Below are 26227 nucleotides of genomic sequence, written 5' to 3'. Positions count from 1 at the left end.
AAGGCTTAGAAACATAAAAAATATTAAATATGCCTAGAATTTCTTAAGTTGATTTTTTGCTTGAAAAAAATATTAAATATATATTTTTTAGATATTTTTTCAATGATTCTGATGTGCTAACATAAAAAATAAAAAAAATTAATTTAATATATTCTTAATTAAAAAATAACATGAATCATATTACCACATTAGCTTATCAAAACACAAAAGAATCACGGTAGGCGCAAAGAAGTCGCTTTAAGAAAAGAAGCCCAATGGGCCCACTGGACTGAGAATTTGACGTTAACACGTCATGAGAATACCAGGAAAAAGTATCAAGAAGAGGCCATACGTGTCGTTATTAGATCCATAGGAATAAATTTGTTCAATAGATTTATTGATATGCTCTGTATTGATTTGATTTACACCTTGCAAGTGTCGATGGCTCTGGACTGGAAATTGTGCCTTGTTTGTCTATATTATATTATTATCAATTGACAGCTTGTCTTTATTTTTTTCATTGGGCCTGGGCCTATTGAGCCCGAAAACTAAGCACAAAAGAGAGATCAAGATCCAGTCTAATTAAAACCTAGCCCAATATTTATAAACCTTCAGAACACAAAACCTTTTATTTCCTTAAATCTGTACTGAACATAGTCTATAAGGGTTTTCTAGACCAGACCAGATCCATATTCTATGGGGTTTCCCAGGCCCATACCAAAATAGTCTATACTCTATAGGGTTTTCCAACGTCTAGGGTTTTTGAATAATAACAGTCCTCTCCTCGTCTTTGCTCTGAGAATTCCATCCATGGCTATGGCTTCCTCATCCAACAATAAGAAACCCAAAAAAAACCAAACCCCAGAATCGCAATTCAACTACAACCTCAATTTTTATTCAAAATCCAAAGACTTACACTCTGCTATTTCCCTCTACGACACGGCAATATCCCAAGACACTCGTCTCAATCAATACAGCTTCAACACTCTCCTTTACCTCTGTTCAGTATCCCTCAATGACCCATCGACGAAAGAGTTGGCTTTACGATGTGGGTTTCGAATATTTGATCACATGGTGTCCAATGGGATCAAACCCAATGAAGCCTCAATCACAGCTGTTGCTAGACTAGCTGCTGCTAAAGGAGATGGTGATTATGCTTTTGACCTGGTTAAAAATGTTGGGGCTTATAATGAATTGCCAAGGTTGAGGACTTACGATCCTGCATTGTTTTGTTTCTGTGAGAAGTTGGAGGCTGATAAGGCTTATGAAGTGGAGGAGCATATGGGGAGTATGAGGGTGGGTTTAGAAGAGGGGGAGATTGCGGCATTGTTGAAAGTTAGTGTAGAGAGTATAAATGAGAAGAGGGTTTATGGGTATTTGCAGAAATTGAGGAAGATGGTGAGGTGTGTGAGAGGAGAGACCGCGAAGGTCATTGAGCATTGGTTTGCGGTGTTTGAGGGTAGTGGGGTGGAATTGGATGTGGATCTGGTGAGAGAGGCGGTTTCGAGGAATGGGGGAGGGTGGCATGGGCTGGGATGGATTGGGAAAGGGAAGTGGGTGCTGAAGAGAGGGAGTGTGGATGTTGGTGGAAAGTGTTGTTGTTGCGGGGAGCAGCTGGTTTCTGTTGATATTGATGATGATGAAACCGAGAGGTTTGCTGAATCTGTTGCTGGATTGGCTATGGAAAGGGAGGTTAAGGCTAATTTTAGCGAGTTTCAGGTGAGTGATGGTAGTGTTTGTTTTTGTACTTGGTTTTTGTTGATTTACTGATTCATTGTGCATGATTGTCTATTTTCATTGGATTTTTCTTGTTTGTATTAATGTGGTTTGTTTTGAATTTGAGGATCAATGAAGGTTGAGGACTTCGAATACCGAAAAAAGAACAAAAATAAAAAATAAAGAAAGAGAGAGAGAGACAGATTGAGTGAGTAACTTGGTGAACTCACTGCGAGTGACATGGTTGAGCTGGTTTTTTTTTCATCGAGTAAATGTTGTCGTTGTCAATCTTTTTCCTTTTTTGATCCGAGTCACTGCCAGTCCTTTATCCGGAACATTCTCGGCATATACACGTGAATGGTGATAGTTGTTGAGCGTGTTCTTCATATGTAGATATAGTGATGCCTTGTTATGTTGGTATAGTACCTGAGCCATTGTTTTGACATGCTTACTGTCCCTTATCATGATTTACAGTTTTATTGGGAGCTTCTTCATGCACGGTTCAAATTTGGTTTAAAATTGTGATTTTTGTATATTTAGATTGGTGATCTCTTATAGCTATTGTGCAAATGCTATTGTGTTTTCATAGAAAATTTCAAATTTCACGATTATTTAGAAAAGATACAGAATTTAAATAGCACTTCTTTTTGGGAAAAAAGTTGTTGCTCTTATCTGTTGAAACTTATTGATATTCTCTCTCATTACTTTCTATATATTATAAAATAGAATTGGCTAGAAGAACATGCCGACTATGAAGCAATAGTAGATGGAGCAAATATTGGACTTTATCAGCAGAATTTTGCAGAAGGCGGATTTAGCATTTCTCAGGTTGTAGTCGTGCATGTGAATTGGTACTACATTTGTTTTCTCTTCCATTAAGTATGCTTCTTTGATAACTGCTAATTTGTATAACTCATTTGCTATATGTTTTCACAAATTGAAATAGAGCAGCTTGATGCTGTTGTAAAAGACCTATACAATCAGAGTGGGAAAAAATGGCCACTTATTATTATGCACAATAAGCGTCTTCGAGCACTCCTACAGAATCCTTCCACTAGAGAGCTGATTCAAGAGTGGATAGAAAAGGATGTTCTTTATACAACGCCTCAAGGCTCCAATGATGATTGGTATAGACTTCCAGAACTAGTTCTTCTGTGTGTGTGGTTATCTCTATCATTGAAGGATTGTTTATTGTAAAATTTCCTTTTCACCTGTTTTGTGGACTTTATCCTATCATTTATCCAAGTCACTAATTGATCAATGCAACATTTTCAAATATGATCTTTCCACAGTGCTGATATGATTGGATGAATCTACTCCATTTTCCTAAAAAAGCTTTTCTATTCGTTTGTGTATTTTATTAACAAGTCATTTTGTATTTCAGGTATTGGCTATATGCTGCTGTCAAACTTAGATGCTTGCTAGTGACAAACGATGAAATGCGAGATCACATTTTTGAACTACTAGGAAGTGACTTCTTTATCAAGTGGAAAGAAAGACATCAAGTACGTGCTTGTCATAATCCTGTCCAATGCATACCCTCTGTTAATCTCATTTCCTGGATGTTGTTATTAACATCCATTCCTTTTAAGAAAGTATGGTGAAGTGACCATTACTAGAAAATGCAAGGCATCTACTTGTTCATTGTAAATTTATAGTACTGTAGTGGAACTTTTTGTTGGAGACATCTTTTTGGACTTGTTAAATATCCCTTTTGAAACCTAGGTCTAGGCCATATTCAAACCTATATGATGAGTTGAGTAATTGTTTTGCTTTTGTTTCACACACATAGTGTTTCCCATAATTATTGTTTTCTAAAATTACTTTAACTGTCATTTTTATCACTAAGAATTGCAGCATTCATCAATATTAATGTCTGTTTTAGTCATTTGGTTAATTAGTGTTTTGTAAATGAAGATGGATTTTTTTTTCTTTCATCAATATTCATTGTAGCGTTGAGATTTGTGTTAATAGCCTTGGAATATTTTGGACAATAAGTTTGAATGTATTTTGTCTACGATGAACCTCTAACTGACTTGATGCACCACAGGAATATCAGTTGCAACTGGTTACAAGGTCCAATCAAACTATTATTTGGTCAATCCAGTAGTCTTATATTAGATAAATCATTTCATTTCTCTTTACAAGTATGTGATTATGTAGGCTTTTATGAGGTATACTTTTATTGTCATATGCTTGTGAAGAAGGCAATGCCTACTGTTTAGGGAATAAGGACCATCTAGGTTCAGCCTGTATCTATAAGTGGATTATATGTATAGATATATTTCTATCCGCGGATGAATAAACTAGTGGTTTTGATTTCTTTTTAACTCATAACTTTATGAAATATCATTCAAACACCATTTGGGTGTGTGGAGGAGTGCTTCACCTTCAAAAAATCAATCGGCAACTAAAAGAGAGTCCATTGTCCCTAGTTGTTCTTAAGTGTGTCCTTGTTCTGAATTTTTTTTTCTTGCATCGAGACAGCACTCCTTTATGGTTTTAGTAGCGTTTGGTGACATTTTTATTGATGGATCTAACTTTTTTTCATTCCTGTTTTCAGGTTCGATATACTTTTGTCAAAGGGAAGCTGGAACTTCAAATGCCACCTCTGTTTTCAGTAGTCATCCAGGTATTGTCTCTAACATGGCCAATACTGATGCAGAATTGCAGACTGCTACTCTACAAGTTGCTTATTTATAAATTAAAATTTTCCTCGTTATTCTTCCCTTTTTATAATTACAATTTTAGTGTTGCTGAGATGCCAGTTTTTTGGGTTCAGGAATCAGAAAATGGATCGTGGCATGTTCCTGTAGCAGGCAATGGTAATGATTCTCCTCAAAGCTGGCTGTGCGTTTCCCGGCCAAGAGCTTGTGATGCTCTTGAAGAAGATTCGTGCATGGAAGGGTCAAAAGACAGTAATGATATTTGCTGCAATAGTAAGTTACTGAGCTTTGGCAGACCAGAAAGTCTTACAAGTTGCAAAAATAAACTCCAGAGCCAAGCTTCTTTTCAAGAATCTGATAATAAAATCACAGCACTGACGTGCAAAAGGAAAGAGAGGTCCCCATCTCCTTCGTATCTACATGTTCCTTGTGACCAGCGCCATCAGTAGAATAAATTGGCCCGTTGTAAGCTTATAGAAATTTTGCACTTGCCATGCTATTTGGAAATTCCCAGTGCCCACCCACCCGGTGAAGTTAATCTTTGGCTTGTAATTTGTAACTAGTGCTGTACTGTACACTAACAACACATGGAAAAGAACACTCTACAGATACCAGCTCATTTCATTAATGGAGAGCGCTATCGGTCCGGTTCCTTTCTCCTGGTGAGAGATGATGATTTTTCTTCTGATTAACACTATTTCATTCGGCCGATCCATCTGGGCTTTCATTAAGAGACAGAACTTGCAAAATACATGAATGTTGCAAAATGTTTTCAAGAAGCGTATCTCCTCTCAATTGCCCTTCTTTCCCCTTTACTACTGCTGTATATCGTCTATGTGTTAGGCTATGAGCATTATCTTACACACATCCTCCGTCACATTGGAAATAATGCAATGCCATTCTGCTTAACCAGCCAATAAGAAATGCGAGGATTTTCCTAGCAAGAGCAGAGTTGGACAATCGAATTGGCCAGTCAAGAAAAATACAAGGACGAGCCTGACCGTTTCAAACTACTCTACCTTCAAAGCATTGGTTGAATTCCATATTTATCATATCTTATCAAAGGTCTGAGTCGCGAGCGGTAAGTTATCATATTTATGATTTTAGAAATTATATTTAAATAGTTGTAGAAATTATTCAAAATTTATAAAATATATATTTTCTATATAATTTAGAATTGCAACTTAAGATTTGAGAAATTCTAGTTTTCTATCTTTTACTACACGCCGGCGTCACAAAATCTCTACAGTATACATAAACTAGAGAGTCCACACATTTTGCTTTATAAGAACACCAGACATCATTATAAAACTATTGAAATCACATTGCATTTCGCTCCTCTTTATTTTCCATACAACCTAATTAGAAGCATAAATATTCGTCATTACATCAAATGATTGAAACATGGCATCATCAGAAATAGGTAAGGATTTTCCAAAGCACGATATATAATCATTCTTATAATTATTTCATCACATACATAACGAGACCGGGGATGTGAGCATTCATCATATAATCCTCCCAGTCGATGCTCGTAGGATCAAAGTTGAAGCCATTTGTTTCAGGACAAGTCTTTCTTGATGCTATTTGCAACTTCTCTGAATTCTTGTCATCAAATCTGTAGACAATAATTTGTTTTCGTCAATGCAATTATCAAAACAATACGATGGAATACAACAGCCTGAATAGAACATAACGTACATGCCCTCGAAGAGCACATAGGGCTTGAAAAGGTCCGTCAATCGCCTTAGCAATTTGAGTTTTCGATCAAGAACAGCACAGGCATCTCTGTATTTTCTGAACAACAACATATTCACCAAATGCAATGCCTGGGAGGAAAAGAAGGATAGGAAAAAAAAAACATCAGGGCGATAATCAGTTTGTTTAAGATCGTTTGGAACAGTAAAATGGAATTGTATTACAGCAAATCAATAAATTAACCTTCAAAGGAAGCAGGAAACGAATGGCCACGTATGCTTGGAAGCTATCCATACTTGTTAAAATGGCCATTTTTTACGACATGATATTTGAACCCAGTATATAGTCTGAGCAAAATATATATATATATATATATATATATATATATATATAGAAGACGAACATGTAGTTGTAATCTGGAAAGTTTTGAGTGTGTGTGTGTGTATTATAAGAATCTAGCTATATGGTGAGCTTATAGATCACATCAGGTTCTTGATCCTGAGAAGTTAATAATATCGTAATAATGCCAAACGTTTGGCTCCCAAATTAATAATATTTACATCCAGACTTTAAAACAGTTGGGTGAGAAGGTTTGACATTAAAAAGGTGAAAAACTAAAATTGAAAATATCTGACAATCTAGCTAAATTCAATAGCATTAAAAAATAATTATGTGTATAAATTATACTTATTATAAATAAATAAGTTTAAAAAATTATTTTAAAATTTTTTTTCTATTTTACATTTAAAAGATACTATCTTAATATTCTTTTAAATTGAAGAATTTAAACTAAAAAGGTTTATTATCTCAACATTGAAAAAATATAATTTTTTTCTTATAAATATAGAGTATATATATTAAAGGATTTCAAATCCTACATTAAAAAAATAAAACATTCTTCTAATATTTATATAGTGAACTTTGAAATTAATTAGCAATCAATTTAAAAATATGAAAAAATAAGGGTATCTGGATAGGAGAAAAAACATATATTTTTTTAAAAAAGATCTCTATCGGGGTTTTACCTGATCACCTGAGTTCCAGATTGACTCGAAGGGTTAACTGGTTTACTCCGAGATTTTAAATGAAACAGACCTACCCAATACTATTGGGTCATACTAGGTAACAAGACCTAACATTGCTGGTGTAATTGTGGTATTAGGGTCCATCACTATTAGGTTCTGCTAGGCAAAGAATCAACACATGTTGGAATTGATTTGGATGCGGCTGCCAAGTTAAATTCAACAAATTTTGACATAGAAATAAAAAAAAACAACACCCCCAATAATATTTATTTTAACTAAAAACCAGTAAAGACAATGTTTTTATGGTGCTACAATGTCTTTTATAGTATAAATACTAAATATCTATATCCCTATCTACATAATAAATATATAGTTTTTTTTTTCATGTCTTTTAAAGTGTAGTATTTTTCACCGACATACGTTTATTATGAATATATATTTCAACCTGCAATTATTGGAAAGTGATTTGGGTGTACAACTTTACAACATGGTATTTGAACCCAGTTTATAGTCTGAGCCAAGAAAATATAGAAGACGAACATTTAGCTGTAATCATGTTAATTAAATCCTCTTAAATAAATAAAAAAGAGAATTTCGATGAAAAAAGACAATTAAATCTCTCCTTTTCTTAAATAATTGTTATACATCAATTTTTTCATGAACAAGAATTAAATATTTTTTTAATAAAATCTCAAGCATATCAATCAATCTGTAATGGTCTCGCAGGAGGAGGAGGGTAAATGGTTCTGCCATGGAAAAGGACAATTGCCCTCAAGAGGCCGGAAAATGACAAGACACGAAAAAAGAAAATAAACACCTCCAAGGACAAAAAGTTGGTCTGTAGGCGTATGGCCAAGATTAATCAAGAAATGGGGAGGCTTATGTGGACGGCTGAGAAGACTTCCTTTCTGGAAGGATGACACGTGGCAAGGGGTCTTCCATCTTGAACAGAACGGCGTAGCATCAAGAAGAGAGCAGCGCACCGAGTAGGATATTACAGGAAGTCTCCGTCCACAATACAATCCTTATTTTAAATTCAAACTTGGTAATTTTCGTTCAATAAAAGTCATGGAACTTGATCAAATCTCTCTGCATTTAAAACAAATTAAAGTGGAAGGATTTTAAGTTTAGTTTTTGGATTTTAAAAATATTTTTTAAAAAAATTAAATATTTTTATTTTTTTCTTAACTTTATATTATTATTTTTTTGATGTTTTCAGATGATTTTAATTGTACTAATATACAAAATTATTTTTAAAAATAAAAAAAATTATTTTAATATATTTCTGAACAAAATAACATTTTAAAAAACAATAGCTACCACCTTCAACCACCTCTATTATTTTATATTCTCAGGGTAGGTTTTGCAGATTAGTTTTTGAAACCAAAACTTTCTTGATTCAAGGTTTAATTAGTTAGACTATGATCACATTCGAAGGGGTAAATTTACAAAAAAAAAAAATAAACCTTTGATTTATTTCAACCCAAAATAGTAACATGAACAACAAATCCATAAATTACCACTTCAAAATTAATTTCTTCAAGTACTAATATATCCAAGTAGCATGCATGACCTACTTTGCTCCACACATTTCAACAAAAACTTAACATAAATATTGAAATCAAATTTCATTAATATGTCTTTGTCTTCCAGAGATAATATGATTTGCCAATCATAAATCCATTGCATGGAAAATTGAAACTTAATTGCATAATCATTAGAAATATAATAAAAAAGATATATAATCTTAAAATAACTATTACATCACATATTTAACAAGACCAGGAATGTGAACATTTATCATGTAATCTTCCCAATCAATGTTCATAGGATCAAAGTCGAAGATATCTGTTTCCTGACAGGTCTCCTTGGATATTATCCGCAACTTTTCAGAATTTAGATCATCAAATCTGCATAAAAATAAAAAATAATTTGTTTTTGTCAATTGAATTATATAAAAAATATTAATTATTAATTAATTAGCCAAATACAACACTAAAAATAAAGTGCACGTACATGCCCTCGAAGAACACATAAGGTTTATAAAGGTCTGCCAACCGCATCACCAATTTTACTTTTCTATCAAGAACGGTGTACACGTCTTGATATTTTTTAAACAACAATATGTTGAACAATTGCAATGCCTGTGAATTAAAAAGAAGAAAAAAACACAATATATATCAGTGAAAACAGCATTTAAAAATGATAACGAAAATAGATAAATTAACTAAATCAAGTTTACTTAAGATCCAGCAACATTAAACCTTCAACGGCAGGAGAAAACGAATGGCCATGTACGTGTAGAACTTGGACATGCTGCTCAAAACAATTCCTTTGCCAATTTTTACTGACTCCCCCTCCTTATTAATCCATGGATGTTCGCTGAAATAGCGAAAAATAAAATCATGAAGATTTGAGATATTTACAGGATTTCTGAACGAAGAACCCAAATGATAAATGATCTCCGAATGCTGCTTGGCGCGTGCTACCATGGCAACTATAATGGCATTGACAACCATGTCAGCTGGTATCTGCAATTTCAGAAAACGTTAGTTCTAAAATTCTAGTAATTCTCAATTAAGACCACCATTGATTTTTAGAATATTTACACGTCTTATCATTTTTTATTTTTTTATGGAAGGAGAAAGGGAGGGTGATCTTATTACCACGTCAAGAGTTGATCGTGGTCCGGAAATAAAGCATGTAACTCTGCCTTTACCGTAGCCCACAATTACGCTGTCAATAGTTCTGTTAAAGAGGCAAGACATGGAGGTTAATTTGAGATAAGAGATTTAGAAAATATTTTTACGTATTCGATGAATAAATTCACCTGACACCTTCAATCCAACCAGGAAATGGCTCTTTGTAAGTACTAGCTACCATGGTGGGGCGTATAATTAGTAATGGCAAACTATCTTTGAAATTCACTAGCAGCATTTCTCCCATTGCCTTGGTAAATACGTAAGTGTTTGGCCATCCGAAAAGCCTTGCCCTGCAATATCAGATTAAGAGAAAGAAATTACATAAAGAAAATCTCAATTTCATTCTATTTGCTGTAATTGGGTTTTATTAATTTCATTCTAGATTTCAGCCCATCACATTGAAAGAAAAGAAAAAAGAAGAAAGAATTACCGCTCAATGCCGAAATCCTTCATAGCTGAAGTAATTTCTTTCTCGGGAACATCTTCTAATTTGAGTTCATTTATTTTTTCTTGCACCATTTTCTTTTCAAAGTTGATATCAATTTTCTCGTCCCCCCTTTTGGCCATACCCATATGATATGGTTGCTCGAGTATAAGCCCAGCATCTTCGCCGCACACATAAGCTGAACGTAACGTAAACAGATCAACATAATTTAATTGCATGAGCTGGGTATATATGCTGATATTGAGGAATCAAGTCTAAATGATAATTAGACTAATTAACGAGAAGTCGATGAAGCTGTCTAATTAAATTAAACTGTACTTACCGGTGGATACATGGACAAGCATCTTTATTTTAACACATTTCTTTGCAAAGTTTAAAACATGCAAGGCTCCCAGTGTATTGATGCCTAGTGCAACATCGTATCTTGATCAGGAGCACGCACGTCCATACAGAAAAAAAAAACAAAAGAATTAGTTTGTGTTAACATTCTAATAAAGAAGGAGATCATAGATTATTTTTACCATAGTTTTGTTTATTTACCTTTCATCAAAGTTGGTGGTGGCAGCAAAATTAAGCACAACATCAATTTCTCTCCACATTTCATCCTTCAAAGAAGAGTCTTTCACTCCCAAGTCTTCGTAGGAGATGTCACCAGGGACGGGAGTTACCTTTTCTGATATAAAGGAATGCAGACCTGCACCATGTTTCTCCCTTAGAACCCTAAACAAGTCCTTCCCAATGACCTGTTCATGCAGTGGAATTAGACCCAGATAATCGTTGGAAATTAAATGATTCTCCATGTTATTCCTTTGATTATCATTTCAGGGACATTTTTATTACCTCATCACGGAGACGTTCAGTAGCAGACTTAGCATCTGCAGCTCTTAGAAGGAGATAAAATCTCTTCACATTTGGTTGGACCCTCAATATTTTCTCCACAAAAACTGCACCCATTAAACAAAAATGTTAATTATTCAACATAAAATCTCCATAAAGAGAGAGGTAGAGAGAAGATGCGTACTCTTTGCTAGATAACCAGTGGCTCCTGTGACCAAAATGGTCTTGTTCTCAAGAAACTGCAGTATACTTCCCAATTCCATTAGTTACACAGGATTTGATGTTAAACTATATATAATCAAAGAAGGATATTTCATGCACTTGTATGTGTTTTGAAGGATGAAGGATAAATATCGAAAGACAAAGATGACTCTGTGTATTGGGAGTATTTATATAATAATTTTCGTGCATAGATACAGGAGGCACAACTACTGTATTTGACCAATATTCATATCTAGATAGGACAGCTTACCGACTAAATCCAGGCACATGGGAAAAGGAACGATGTTGTGATATATTTAATTTAGATTCTACATATCGTGTATATCTGATATTTGCCAAGATGTGAGCAAAACTACATGAACACTATAAAATAATTCGAATGCTGTTGTGATAAATCATCTGACTTTTTACACGTGATTAGAAAAATGCAAGGCTGGGTTCAGAAAATTGGACAAAAGTCATCCATTCTGGGTTTTGAGCACCGTTTTTTATTAGGTGGCTTGCAAAATTAATTGGCTCATCTTTTTTTTCCTTGCCCATGATGTGAAAACTGAAAACCAGATTTTAGGTCAACAGTAGTTCTCACTTCACGTCACTGAGAGCCTGATACACTTCAACGAGTCATGGGCTAATGTGTGGTCTTCCTAGCTACTTCCATTGAATCAGGACACCTTACTCTGAATTGGTAAAGTTGACCCATCTACTTCCCAATAAAAACTAATTCCAAATCTTCCTATTAATGTACGTATTCTATATTGAACAGTAATAAAAAAACCTACTAAAAATTTATGCCATGATATGTGACGTGGCATTCATCAGAGAGTAGTGGAGTTGATTTGGCCATGTCCCAAGCACATCAAGGAATTTTTTTTTACATGCCTCATAAATGGTAGGAATTAATTCCACCTAGAAACTAGTGAAAATTTAGAAGCCAGACACGAGGATTTTGGGAGTGGGTGTGACTGTATGTGGATAGTAATTGTCTATTGGGTTTCTTGTAACCATAGTCTGAATAAATATATTTGAGATTATGGTAATGATAATAATTTAAAATATGTATTAAAATAAATTATTTTAATATTTTAAAAATTATTTTTAACATTAATATATTAAAAGATTTGAAACCATGAAGGACGGTAAAGAGACGTGTGAGAGGCATGATAAGTAGAATGAAATGAAAGTGTCCTTCTATGGTGAAGAGACGTGTCAGAGGCATGATAACCTTAATGGATGAAAGTGTCTTTCTAACTACTAATGTTTTTTTAGAGTAATTTCATCTACAGCTTTTCTATGTCACCAGAAAGGAATATCTCAGGCACAAAATATCTTGGCTATGTCCACCGAAGAATATATATATATATATATATATATATATATATATATATATATATTAACATGAATATGTGGATCTATACTCATTTTAATTAATTTCACGAGTATAGACATGGACAACATTGAGGATGTTCCATTGTACTTTCGTAACGGAAGTGTGATTTTTTTCCTCGCTGGTGTGGTAGTGAAAGTGGTAAATTACTTGAAATAACGAGCCCTATTCCAAAAAAATAAAATAAAAATTGGATCATCAAAATTATCTGAATCAATTCAGATAACAGCTTTTTAAATTCTTCATAGAATGAATAATTACTTGAACTAATTTGGATGATATGAAGATACATTCATTCAAGTATAAAAAGCAAAAAGTAGTAAAACGTAGAGGAAACAGTTTGATTCTTCGTTAACGTGATCTTCAACCACTTGACCTGGTATCAAGTTAAATCCTTGATGGGTTTTTCTTGAAATGTGCTTGATAGCACTTGGTAATTGTTTATCTGCAAAATTCATTCAAACACGAAAGCAACCCATGTTCTTAGAGAACAACCCATAACTGCACAGACCATGACCATCCAAATATCGAGCTCTGAGAATGCCTCTGATCTGCTTCTATCACTTCACAAGCTGCCTCTCTGGAGAGAAAACTCTCCATAATAACTAATGATGAGCTATCTATTTACTTGTAAATAATGAAATTATTAGTCTATCTCTTGAGGGAATAATGCGTAATTAACTAGTAAGACACCTAACCTGGTAAAAGTGATGAGTCCTTCACTGGTAAAATACATTTACTCGAGTAAAAAAACTTGGCTATCCTTCAAACAGGGAGGAACTTATTTTTTTCTTACAGTCTTGAATTCCAAACTCCAGAGGAAAAGTATCAGAGTAGAATTGGCGATGAAGAGTACCAATGTCGGGGGTTTCTAGTAACTAGTGATTTGACAGTTTTTAATCCATCAATCAATCGTTGCTATGAGGAAGTAGATGAGATGTTATCCTAGTTTTTGAAAGCAAACTCTAGTTTTTCATTGCCTTGGCTTTCAATACATAGGAATTACTCTGGAAAAGATAAAATTTTAATTCGATTAATTTTAAGATAATTTTTGACATTAAAAATTAAATAATAAAAATTAATTTATTAATTTTAATAATTGAAAGAATAGAGAGTTTTTATTATATTTTATCAGCAATCACCATATAATATACTTTAAATAATGATAATTAATAATTAATTTTTTAGTAAAAAAAATTATTTAAACCAAAATATTGATTATCACATAATATTTACTTATTAATTGTGTTTTAAATATAGATTTTATAAATATTAATGAGATTGAAAATAATTATGACGATAAAGTTACAAGGAAATATGATAGTGTTTTATTAGACTTTAATGAGATTGTTTCAATTCCATTAATATTTGATTTAAAATTTGTTTTTATGAACACCAAAAAACTTAATATGTGTTTTTTATTAAAAATAAATATGTTGTTGATTTAAAATTTATATTATTTGGTGTTTTGTTTTAAATATTTTAAAATTTATATTTGGTTTTTGTTTTGGATATAAAATTAAATTTTTATTATTAATTTAAAATTTAAATTTAATTTATATAAGTGTTGGATTGTAATTAATTAAATAATTTTTATAAATATTATATTTGAATTTTATTTTTTTTAGATTGATGTGCTCATCAGACTTGTAAGATTTAAAAACTATGCGTATTATGACCAAAGACACATTTTCCTTCAAGTCTCCTACAATGATTTCCCCTGTCCCCTGTTGTTGCCTTTGTAACTACGCAAGCGTTTGGCCATCCATACACGTTTGCCCTAAATGCCATTAATGTTTGTCAATTCTGATCAAACTCACATCACATATCAATTTTACTCGCATAACAGGATATTTATATCATGTCTAGCTCGGCTCTAAAATTTAACTCACATTTTTTATTTTTGTTTTTATTTTTTTTAGTAATTGAAGTCCCAAGGCTTTAATTATAATATTATTGTGTGGTCCCGCACCATGTGATAGGAAACCATCACATTAATTAGTAAGAGATAACCTTGCTGTCTCTTTAAATTAAATGAGCTGCCACTGTAGTTTTGTCCCTAGTTTTCCCAACAAATATAACAGGAAATTTATGTCATGTCTCAATCCTCCTAATCAACTTTGATCAGAGGCCATATCCAATACAACGTGAAGTGTTTTTTTTCCTGCTAATTTAATTAATTAACTGGTACCAAACCTTTAAATTTTTCCTGGAAGCCATCTAACTTCACTTCGTAGCCATCAATTAATCTAGATGGAAGCTTAGGACGTAGCAAAACTTCATGCAATTGCTCCTCGATCGTTGATTATTGGAATAAATCAATGATTTGATCCGATTAATTATGGAAAGTTTTTACGGATAAGATTTATAGGAATATTTGTATCAATCTTGCGGTTTTACCTATAATTTTGGATTAACTATGTCCCCTGAACTATCTTTTCGTTTGCGTGTTAGTTTGATGGCCAGGTATTAACGTTAACTATCTTCAAGGAAGCTTTATTCATGGAGGACTGCTACCTGCCTTCGCCAATGCAGTCGTTGAGGATTTACCTCGCCACCAATAGCAATTAAATGCGTGACTAATTTCTTAACATACAAAAAAGGCAACTAAACAAACGAGGGACTCTTCACTGAGCTACACCATGGTATCCCTCTACCGAGATACTTCAAATTCCATCCTTTTTTTTTTAATAATAATAAAAAAAAAACGTGGCCTTCTCCTTTACTCAAAACAAAGATAGATGCAATCATTCATTTTCTTAATTATATACAAGAAAACAACATAATTTTTTTTGTCCAAAAGAATTTTCGCCAGAAAAGAAAAATAAATTATAAAAAAATAATTTAGATCTACTAAGAAAAAAAACGATAAATCTTGAATAACAACTTAAATGTTTATTTAAAAGCCTTCTAATATAAAATTTCAAGTATATAAAAAACAAAACTTGTAGAATTTTCTACAAGTTTAATTAGATAATAAATTATAAAATCATGCGATTAATGAAAATCCCCTGCATCATTAACTATGGTTAATCCCTTTTTATTAATCAGTCAAAACCATTTTTGATTCTTTTGAAATGTTTCTAATAATCAACAAAAAGGAACCAGAAAGGAGGAGGATTGTCCCATGTAAGATGCAGGCAGTGTTTCTACTTTCTTGGCTGACTTAAATGGTGTTCGGTCACGAGAATTAATTAAGATTGTACTTGATTAATGCACCAATTAAAAAAAAGGCAAGGTAATACAGAAGGCGAGTAGCAGTTCTGTACAAAAATTAACACGCAGGCAGCAAGGCGGTTTTTATGTATATATATTGGTCCATGTGAATATTTATATCCTAACCCGCTGGAGACTAAAAATCAATGCCATATAAGTAGCAACTTTTTTTTTTTTTTTTGATAATCATCGAGAGTTATAAGTAGCAACTTTAATGAATACTTATATTAATCTTAATAAATGACTTTCGAGAAATTATTAAATTCTCAAGATGTAATTATCACATATGGAATGAAAGGAATAATGGAGAGTGCTGCATGCTACAAAAGTCTTAAAATCTTGAAGTCCATTATTGAAGCTGTGCAAAACACGACGTATAATACCAAGCTGTATTGAAGGAGATCTGAACCAGTAGAGATATGTGCAAAAATAGCTAGTCCTTTAGCGCATAGCACATTTCTTGGCAAAACATATGCCATTCTCAGCTCCCATTGAGTCGATACCAAAGTGCAACATCATGCCTCCATTAAAAACCAGAAAATAGCTTTTGATGAGTCCTTGTTAAAGAAATGAACAAAAGAAGGAAAAAAGAAGAAGCAATCGATGATTCTTGCCAACCTTTCATCAATGTTGGAAAGAGAACATAAAATTTGTAAGATATATAGGGTGCTTTACTTAATTTCGTACGGTCTACGAATTAAATTTCCTTTCTGTTGTTTTTACTTGCTTGTTATTGCCTCACTACTCACGAGTATTATATATACCACATTTTGCAAGCGTTGCGAAGCAGACTTGGCATCAGGAGCTCTTAAAAGGAGGTACATCTTCTTCACATTTGGTTGCACCATTAGTGTCTTCTCCATAAAAACTGCATTGATCATTGTAAGAAAAGATATAATCATCCTTGTTGTAATCAAAGGATGTCCCAAAATTTCAAGTAGCTTAGGAGTAAGATTTATATTTTGGATAATCAGTAAATCTAAATCTGGTCAATTCTCCTCAATCAATGTGACTACTGACTGATACTTATAAAAAAAAAAAATACTATTTTGTGATTTTAAGGACTCTTTTATACTTAAGTAGATATTTTTTTTTAGAGAAAATACAATGATTTTTTAAAAAGAAACTCCAAAAATAAATATGAAGTAGAGAATAAAGATTCAGAAATTAGTGTTTGAAAGATTCATGGTATATTTATAACCCACAGTCTTTTTTTTTTTAATAAAGAGAAGGGGTTAAAGTGTTATTTTCCCTAATAATTTTAATAAGAGAAAATATCTCTAACATATGCATTAATGAGAGATAATTATTCCTTACATAAATATTAATGTTGATAGAAATATATTGGGTTCTTAGATGACTTTTACACACCTAAAGATATAGGAAGAGTAGAATTTAAAATGTACCTGAATACATGAGAGCAGAGGTTTTTTTTTCTAGATTGAGCTTATAAAATTGAACTTTTTTTTTTTAGATTGAGTCCATGACATTAAACTTTTTTTCAAGGATGATCTCATGGAGACTAAGCTCTTCTCTAAAGCTAAACTTAGACCCATGCACGTTAACTGACATTATAGGTTTTTAAGCCTTCAGTGGGGTTTGTATACCTATTAAATTTGAGTTTATGAGAGCAAAACAAAGAAAGAGGATATGAATTATTATACACTTTGCTAAAAACCTAGTTGCACCTGTGACCAGAATAGTCTTGTCCTTGAGAAACCAAAACTCCAATGCAAGAGAAGTAAGATAGAGATGAAAGTCTGAATTTTTGTGTGTTAATATGAATCTAAACACAAATGCTTTTGCCAATACCTAGCACTATTATTTCACATTGATATAGCGAGGTGGCGAAAGAGAGAGGGAGGTAGTCCAATATTTGCCGATGATCATCATTTGAAAACGTATTTTACCACCCCAGGAAAGTGGATATTAGTGAGGTAGTCTTCCCAGTCAATTGTCTTGGGATCAAAGTAAAACATATCGGTCTCTAAATTGTTCTCCCTAGCTGCCATTCGCAACTTCTCTGTGTTCAAGTCATCGAAACTGCATCCGAGATGTGAGCATATTATAAGAATTATACTGATCATGAAATGGTTAATTTTGCAGATTGACAGCAAGATTAATGAAGAATATACTTACACTCCCCGGAAGAACAAGTATGGCCTGTAAAGCTCCACTAATTTCATCACAAACTTGATCTTCCTATTGAGATCACTATACTTGTCCTCAAAATAATGGCAAAATGCCATATTTGCTAATTCTAGTCCCTGTAAAAAAAAACAAGTGATCGAGAGAAACAAATTGATAGATATGCAGGTATTAACTGTGGTGAATGTTTGAACAGATTAACCTTTAGCAATAGCAAATAACGAATTGCCATGTATCTGTGGAAGCTAGCCATGCTGCTTAATACTTTAACCCTGCCAACCTTGACAGGCTTCCCATCCTTACCAATCCAAGGTTTATTGGTGAAGTAATTAAAGCCACAATCTTGAAGATTAGTGTATCTCATAGGATTTCTTACTGACGATCCCACTTGATAAATTGCATTCTCGGATGGTCGATTAGCATGAGCCACCATGGCCACAATTATCGCATTCACCACCATGTCAGCTGGTATCTGCACAAAGTTATGTCTCAACATTTCATGTATTTTTCTTTCCCTTGCTACCAATTGAATATATATTCAATTCTTATCAAGATGACTGAAAAATGACATGACCAACTCACCACATCAACGATTCCTGTAATATCTCCAAGAAAGCATGTTAGTCTTCCTTTCCCATAACCAACGGCTAGGCTATCAATTGTTCTAAGACACAGATAAATTTAATTAATTACAATATTGCTTTTAGGACCATTAATTTTCACCAAAACAAAACAAAATGATTTTTTTTTCCTTAAATGTACCTGACACCTTCAACCCAACCGGGGAAAGGTTCTTTGTATGTACTGGTAACAATGGTAGGGCGTATGATGACCACGGATAAATCTTCCTTCAAGTGTCCTACAAGCATCTCTCCCATTGCCTTTGTAAATACATAGGTGTTTGGCCATCCATACACCTTAGCCCTAAATGCCATTAATTTTGTCAGTTTTTTTTTATAATCAAAATTCATATCTAGCACATATCACTTTTTCAGAACAAGTTAGTATCTATATTATATGTTGAAGGGTCCTTTTGTTTTTTGAGAAATTGTTTGTTTGTATTCTATTTCATTCTTTGAGAAACAAGAATCTCCCTCAGCTGGAAGCCTGGAACTGCAGTGTTGTCCCCTTTTAAATTAAAAAAGAAAAGAAACGGCCTTCAATAATTCACATCCGAACAAGAACACGGAGTCCTAGGCTTAGGTTTAGGTCTCTGCCAGCTTTTCAATATGTTTAGGGTAGGAGGTCATGAAGCCCGGGAGGACGGGGTAGTTCCAGTTTGGTCATGGTCCTTAAATGTTATCAAGGTTGAGCTCATTGCTGAAAAAAGCTACGTAGTACAAGTTAGGTGATCTATCGTATGAACATTTAATTTATTGATATTAAAACAAAGGAAGGATTGAAAGCAATAAAGGAGTTTGGTTGGTAAGAAACTTGAATGCAAAAAAATAAAAAACTATTATCTTTTTAGTCTTTTTTTTTTAATTAAATTTTCAACTATTACCAAAAAAAAAAATTGAATGCAGTTTTTTTTTCCTCCCTAAAACTTCAGTTCATAGTCACAATCATAAAATTGAATGTCCCATTAGCCCTTCATTGCGCATACCTCGACTATTCATTCTTGCATTTATTATTTGCTATGCAAGTGCATGTATCAACAGGCAGGCAGCAGGGTCTCCTTCCTTCGGGGTCCCATGAAGACTTTAAGTACTATGTATATTTGTTGGAGCTTAATTTTTTTTAAAAATAAAAATATCATAATAACAAAAATAAAAATTTCTTTTGACAAAATATCACAGTTAAAAAAATTATTTATAAAAATAGCTGCATGTCAAATTCAATTTCAAAATTAGACGGAACCATACCCTTAAAATTGAACACACATGTATATCTTAACAAAATATATTATTTTTACAAATAAATTTCTAACCGTGCTCTTTTAGTAAAACAATTTTTGCTACTGTAATAATTATTTATATGCACCGGTTGGCGCAAGGATAAACCCGAGTGCCGCAATGCCAGCGCCAGGTGCTCACTTTTTATAGTCTGCAGCTCTATCAAAACCTGTGATAATTATTTTTTTTCAATTATTTTTTTAATATTAAATACACTCTAGTAAAAAAATAACCTTATAATTTTTATTGCTCATACAACTCTTTATGTTAAGAACTAAGTTGTTATTATACTATTTTAATTTACAGTATTTTGTGTCTATGTAAATAATAATAAGGATGTTGAGCCCTTTTAGTATAGTTTATAATTTTTGCTACTGTACTAATTTCAAAACAAATTCTATTTGTTGGGTGCATGAATATTATTTATATTCTAAACTAATTATTTCTACGCTGGAGACCAAAAATCACACAGGAATGTTATATTGTTTTATTAGTTTTTAATTATCTAGGTTATTTTTGAAAAAATCATTAGATACTTCTATTATGATACTCATTCGCTCGCATAAAAATAGACTCAACTTTATACAAGTAAGAAAATATTATATCAAGAATACCTAATAATTTCTTAATTTTTTTCATCCTCATGGTATATATCACTGTTAATTGACATGCCAGAGATCAAAATGCTACGAGTTCAAACGTAATGCTAGAGTGATTAATTAAGAATAATAAAAATATTCGAGCATTATATATTAGATATTATGACTAACCTTTCCATGCCCATGTCTTTCATGGCATCCTTAATTGCTTCAGCTGTGGCACCTTCAGCTTGAAGTTCATTTAGTTTTTGATCAACCAGTTTCTTCTCTTCATCGATGTCTAATCCACAGACACCATTAAGGGTGTCGCCTACGCCATATGGAGTCTCTAGAATCAGTCCGGCTCTCTCCCCCGAAACAAAAGCTGAAAAGGCACCAAATCCCTTGAGATTTTGGAAAATATATCTACCAGCAGCATAAAAAATATTAGCGTATCTTATAATGTGGGCAAATTATTAGAGGTGGTGGGAACGGATATTGAAGTGAACAATTATCACCACTGACCAGTGGATACATGGACAAGAACCTTTAGTCTGACACATTTCTTGGCAAAACATAAGACATGCTTAGCTCCCATTGTGTTGATGCCAAGTGCAACATCATACCTACATTATATTTTGCAAAAAACAGAAAACCAATTGCTTCGTTTTCAGTTCTTGTTGTTGAAATGGACAGAAGAAGAAGGGGAAAAAAAGGTAGTCGATGATTCCTGCCTACCCTTCATCAAAGTTGGTTGTTGCAGCTAAGTTAACTACAACATCTAATTGACTCCACATCTCTTCCCTCAGATTTGAGTCTTTCACTCCCAAGTCGTCTTCGTAAGAGATGTCGCCAGGGACCAGTACTATCTTTTTGGTGACGATGGAATTTAGACTTTCACCCCATTTTTCCTTTAGGATTCTAAACAAGTCCTTCCCTATAACCTACAAAATAGAACAAGTTACAAACAATTCATAACAACATAGACAAAAATAGCTATCAAACAAATCATCTACGTGGTTCCAAGGTTTTTTTTTGTTTTTTTGTTTTGGTTATGAACGAATGACGAGATATTTTTATTAAGATCGATGGTCATCTAGTGGATAGAAAACCATAAAAAATAAGTGAAAAAATCTATCAGTAAAGGAACTAAAAGTAAAATAAGAGTTAATGACACCTATTAATTACTTCAAGTTGTAATACACTCCTTGCTCTTTAATATATTCATTCCAGTGTAGCTGAACCTAACATTAAAGGAACGGATCCGAGCAGTTGATTTGTGAAAGAATAGACATAGAACATTATCCCAATTCAGATTGATTCGTGAAAGAAGAGTTGTATGTATTTCCAAGGCTCTTAATCAATGAATTATGACATCAAATGTCTACCTCCTCATATTTTTTCCACTTTTAGTAACAAAAGTACTTTCAAGGAATATGCATCCCGATATATCTATATATGGTGTTGGCCTATCTAAACGATGATTCCATATATAATTTGTAAGATATAGACCATGCAGGACTTTTATTTTCTTGCAGTTTGCTAGTTTAGTTTCTTTCCTCTCATTTTTACTTCTCTTGCCTTTTATTCCCTCAAGTTTTATTATATTGTGTACCTCATTTTGTATGCGTTGTGAAGCAGACTTGGCATCAGCAGCTCTTAAAAGAAGGTAAATCTTCTTCACTTTTGGCTGGACTCTCAAGATCTTCTCCAAAAGAACTGCAGTTATTGTAAGAAAAGTTATAGCCATTCATGATGCCTTACTCAAAAAAGAGAGGAAAAAACACAAATAAGAGGAATTAAGATATCTACTCTTTGCTAGAAACCCAGTTGCCCCCGTGATCAAAATGGTCTTGTCCTCGAGAAACTGAACAACACTTCCAAACTCCATTGCAAGAGAGGGATAGGGATGGAAGTCTGTGTTTAATTTGGGTGTTTTTGTATGTTGAAATGAATCGAAACACAAATTATTTTGCCAAAATCTAGCACCAATATTTCATGTTGATATAGCAAGGTGGCGAGAGAGGGGGGGGCAGGACATTTATGAGGGAGGGCACACGCTATCCTTTTCTTTGGTAGATTGCTTAGGTCATTTACTTAAAAGATCAAAATGCATCAGGCATCCATTCAATGATCCACTTTTACCTTCTGTACATTTGTTTTTTATTAATTTAGATGTTCAGGTTAATTTATATATATTTTAATTAATTTTATAAATTTTAAAATTAATAATTATACAAATCTCTAATAATTTTAAGATTTATAGAACTAAATTTTAAAAAACAAATCTAGAACGTAAAGCCATTTTTTTTCAACATCTTGGTTTCATGGGTGAGTGATGTTCACTTGCAAAAACCTTCCATAAATTATTAGGTATGAAAAAAACAATAGTAGACAAATCTGTCACAGTATCTCTGTACGAGCCATTAAATTGGAAACGTGTGCTAGTCTTCTTTGTAGGGCGCCGTGATAACTATACTTTAGCGTTGGTGTAGTTGGTACTGGCTTCCGTTCCGTTCCCGTCATTTATTGCAGTGTCGGAATATTTTTTTTTTTAAAACGTTTAAGTATTAAAAATAAATGAAAATACATAAAAAAAATATTCCTCATAAATATATAAAAATATTAATTAGAGTTAAGTCAATACATGATATTTTATTAAATCCACAGTTTAAATTATATGAGTGAAATAATCTAATTAAAAATAAAAAAATAAAGCTTTTAAAAAAATATTAACTTTTTTAAACTTGTGACCTTAGTTATTAAACTTGAAGCACTCAATTTAGAAAATTAGAAAGTTTAATTTTTATAAAATTAATTATTAAATGATAAAATTGAAAAAAATTACAATCATACAAAAAAATTTTAAAAATAGCAATTCAAAAAATTAATTATTATCATTATTATTACCACCAAAATTATTGTTAACATTATCATTATTAGTAATACTATCAGTATTTTTATTAACAATGTTATTATTTTAACAATCATTGCCACAATCATCAATATTATTATTAAAATTTATTGTTATTACTATTGTTGTCATCACTATTATCACACACAACTATTATTAATATTTTTATTATCATTATTGTTCTTCTTCTTATTCTTCTCTCCTATATTATTATTATTATTATTATTATTATTATTATTATTATGTGTAGTAGTAGTAGCAGTAGCATTGTTACCACCATGATCACTACACCAATTACTACTATTATTATCATCACTAATTTTATTGTTATTGTTGTAGGTGTTGTCGTTGTTGCTATTATTATTATCATTATAATAATACTACTATTATTAGAATTATTATTATCATTACTAATTTAATTGTTGTTGTTGCCATCAATATTATTATAACATCAATCAAAACTAAAAGGTCTAAATTTGAAAAAAAAAACAATGAGGACCATGGTGTATTTACTAGGGTAAAAGAGAGAAATGAAGGAATAAAAAAAATGATCACCAGCAATACATTAGCCACATTTGAATTTACACGCGCTATCTAAAAGGGAAGAGATTTTTTTACTAACAGAAATCGCCACACACGCCGTGCAAAGTATGTAGCGGTTCCAATGCCATAACTCTTGCTTTGCCTGCACCAGTAGTTTTTCAATTGAAAAATCATTATTTAAAAGGAGAATTACATTATTATCCTCAACCAAACTTACAATTAACAATAAAACCTAGGCCAAAAGACTCAAATACCCTTGACTATAATAAACTAAATATCTTACATCCAAGGATATATGTATAATTTTATTGTGTATATAAAATAAAAATATCTAAATACCCATACTTGAGACCACTTTTTTTTTTGGTATTTTGGTTATTTTACTGTTAATGTAACATTGAATGGACACAAATACCCCCAAAATAAATAAGTAATGACTAATACACCTTGTAAAAATATCAAAATAACCATGCTTCAAAGATATGCAATTTTTTATGGGAATGATAAAATAGTTATTACACTGTAGCGATGAACAATAAAATATAAGAAGAGCTAGAATGAATCCTCATTCTATTTGAATTGTTTGTCAATAAAAATATTGCCTTGTCAATATAATTAAGATTATGTTTGATTTTGCTGTCCTAATTATATTTGCTATTTTATTAAATTATGTTGATTTTAATTATAATCTGCATTATTGCACTAATTATGCTTAAAAATATAGACATCCTAGAACTCCCTTCCTACTTGATGTTGGGGTACGTCCAAGTAACCTACTTTTGAGGCGAGCAGAAAATTGATAAGAAGTTTCTCCTCACAGGTGTAACTAGAATAATAAAGTGTAAATAGCTAGAACAATGACATTTAAATATTTTATTGATTTCTGAAAAATAACAGTATTTAATCAAATCAGAGTTTCCTTCTTGTATGTTCTTAATTTCTTCTGTACACAAATATGCTTGGCAGCTTATGAGAAGACAAAAGCATGAGAAATCCAATCCAATATTCCAGTTTAGGGGAGAAAGATCAAGCAAATAAACCCAAAGGGACAACGATATATAATTTAACAAAGGGTACAAGGCATTTTGATCCAAACTATGTATTTTTCATGGTGGATCTGAGATTGTTTGCACAAATTGTGTGCATCAATAAATTACCCTGTCTAATTGAGATTAATTTAATGTCCCTATAGTTTATTTTTTTTTTTTAACCTTTTTAAGGCTGTAATGTGCTTTTGGAAAGTTCACTTTTGACAGAGATTTTATAAACAATTGTTCAGAAATGAATGTGAAACATGTTTCAAAATTATTCCTACCGAACAGGATGGACAAAAATATGGCTGTTAAATAAAATTTATTTTACTTTTTAAAATGTTTTTTTATTTAAAAATATATTAAAATAATTTTTTAAATTTTTTAAAAATACTTTTAATATCAGTGTATCAAAATGATCTAAAAATATTAAAAAATATTAATTTTAAATAAAAAATATTAAATTTTAAATTTTTTTAAAAGAATTTTTAAAACACAAAAACAAACAGAGCAGAACTAAAATACTTGTTGACGGTAGTCTTGATTCATTATGAAGGTATTGTTTCATTATATATATCCGAAGGCTCACTAATTAATTCAATAACACAGATATTTTTTTCATGTAAATCCTTCTCCTGACATGATAACTATGATTTTAATCTTTGTTTTTTTTTAAAAAAGAAAACAAAATTGTTTCATATACAAATCACATTCATGATATATATAAGAAAACTATAGATTTGTACTTTTCAGACCAGTGCTAGGGACCATTATAGCTGCTCCTATTCATGTAGGAGTACTGGTAAAATTAAGTTAGCTGTTGACCTACCTTCATTAATGTGAGGAGTGCTATATTTTCTAATCTTAACTCTTTTCTTTTTTCTTTATTATTCACTTGTGTCGTTCACAGTTTCCTGAGTGATTGTTGTTTTTTCCTCACATGAAGATCAGTTGATCGTCTGCCTCTTGAAACATACACATCATGTGGATCTCACTTCAGACTCTCTCTCAGCAATTAAGCAACTAGAGTACAAGTGCTCATTGTTTTTGAAAAACAATAATGGTACTAGGTGAACAATCCCTAAAGTGTTTTGTGAAAATTTAATATTTTTTATTGTTTAAAATTATTTTTAATATTTTTTATTATACTATTGTAAAAAATAAAAAATATATTCTTTTGATGTATTTTTTTAAAAAAATAATTACCAAACTTTTAAGCATTACCTTA

At 32.1% G+C, this 26227-nt stretch overlaps 3 protein-coding genes across 3 annotated transcripts; 1 reads left to right on the top strand and 2 right to left on the bottom strand.

The window, feature by feature from the left end:
• Positions 1-698: 698 nt before the first annotated feature.
• LOC133679690 (proteinaceous RNase P 2-like) lies at positions 699-5018 on the top strand. The gene is made up of 6 exons (XM_062102363.1): positions 699-1698; positions 2422-2523; positions 2647-2822; positions 3080-3200; positions 4259-4327; positions 4478-5018. The coding sequence occupies exons 1-6, from the start codon at positions 790-792 to the stop codon at positions 4808-4810; spliced, it is 1710 nt and encodes a 569-aa protein (XP_061958347.1). The 5' UTR covers positions 699-789; the 3' UTR covers positions 4811-5018.
• A 3787-nt stretch (positions 5019-8805) lies between these two features.
• Positions 8806-11411, bottom strand: LOC133679306 (alcohol-forming fatty acyl-CoA reductase-like). Its single transcript, XM_062101850.1, has 10 exons — positions 11253-11411; positions 11072-11175; positions 10772-10974; positions 10554-10654; positions 10217-10409; positions 9915-10076; positions 9751-9832; positions 9349-9615; positions 9101-9228; positions 8806-8994 (listed from the first exon to the last, which is right to left on the bottom strand). The coding sequence occupies exons 1-10, from the start codon at positions 11329-11331 to the stop codon at positions 8844-8846; spliced, it is 1470 nt and encodes a 489-aa protein (XP_061957834.1). The 5' UTR covers positions 11332-11411; the 3' UTR covers positions 8806-8843.
• Positions 11412-17601: 6190 nt separating this feature from the next.
• Positions 17602-22516, bottom strand: LOC133680631 (fatty acyl-CoA reductase 3-like). Its single transcript, XM_062103662.1, has 10 exons — positions 22324-22516; positions 22127-22230; positions 21250-21455; positions 21037-21137; positions 20704-20896; positions 18801-18962; positions 18621-18702; positions 18241-18510; positions 18030-18157; positions 17602-17933 (listed from the first exon to the last, which is right to left on the bottom strand). The coding sequence occupies exons 1-10, from the start codon at positions 22400-22402 to the stop codon at positions 17780-17782; spliced, it is 1479 nt and encodes a 492-aa protein (XP_061959646.1). The 5' UTR covers positions 22403-22516; the 3' UTR covers positions 17602-17779.
• Between the last annotated feature and the right edge of the window lie 3711 nt (positions 22517-26227).

This window comes from Populus nigra, chromosome 19 (assembly GCF_951802175.1).
Source record: "Populus nigra chromosome 19, ddPopNigr1.1, whole genome shotgun sequence".
In the NCBI taxonomy this organism is placed as follows: Eukaryota; Viridiplantae; Streptophyta; class Magnoliopsida; order Malpighiales; family Salicaceae; genus Populus; species Populus nigra.
The sequence above is the reverse complement of the archived record's forward strand: the minus strand, read 5'-3'. Positions and strand labels throughout refer to the sequence as shown.

Coding starts and splice junctions, on each gene's coding strand:
- LOC133679306 (XM_062101850.1), bottom strand. CDS start 11,331: ATGGAATTGGGAAGTATACTGCAGTTTCTTGAGAACAAGACCATTTTG. Junction 11,176..11,252: donor CACTGGTTATCTAGCAAAGA/GTACGCATCTTC, acceptor TAATGGGTGCAG/TTTTTGTGGAGAAAATATTG. Junction 9,229..9,348: donor GTTTTCTCCTGCCGTTGAAG/GTTTAATGTTGC, acceptor TTTAATTCACAG/GCATTGCAATTGTTCAACAT.
- LOC133680631 (XM_062103662.1), bottom strand. CDS start 22,402: ATGGAGTTTGGAAGTGTTGTTCAGTTTCTCGAGGACAAGACCATTTTG. Junction 22,231..22,323: donor AACTGGGTTTCTAGCAAAGA/GTAGATATCTTA, acceptor CAATAACTGCAG/TTCTTTTGGAGAAGATCTTG. Junction 20,897..21,036: donor TCTTGTCCATGTATCCACTG/GTCAGTGGTGAT, acceptor GTGCCTTTTCAG/CTTTTGTTTCGGGGGAGAGA.
- LOC133679690 (XM_062102363.1), top strand. CDS start 790: ATGGCTATGGCTTCCTCATCCAACAATAAGAAACCCAAAAAAAACCAA. Junction 2,524..2,646: donor GCGGATTTAGCATTTCTCAG/GTTGTAGTCGTG, acceptor GAAATAGAGCAG/CTTGATGCTGTTGTAAAAGA. Junction 2,823..3,079: donor CAAGGCTCCAATGATGATTG/GTATAGACTTCC, acceptor TTTGTATTTCAG/GTATTGGCTATATGCTGCTG.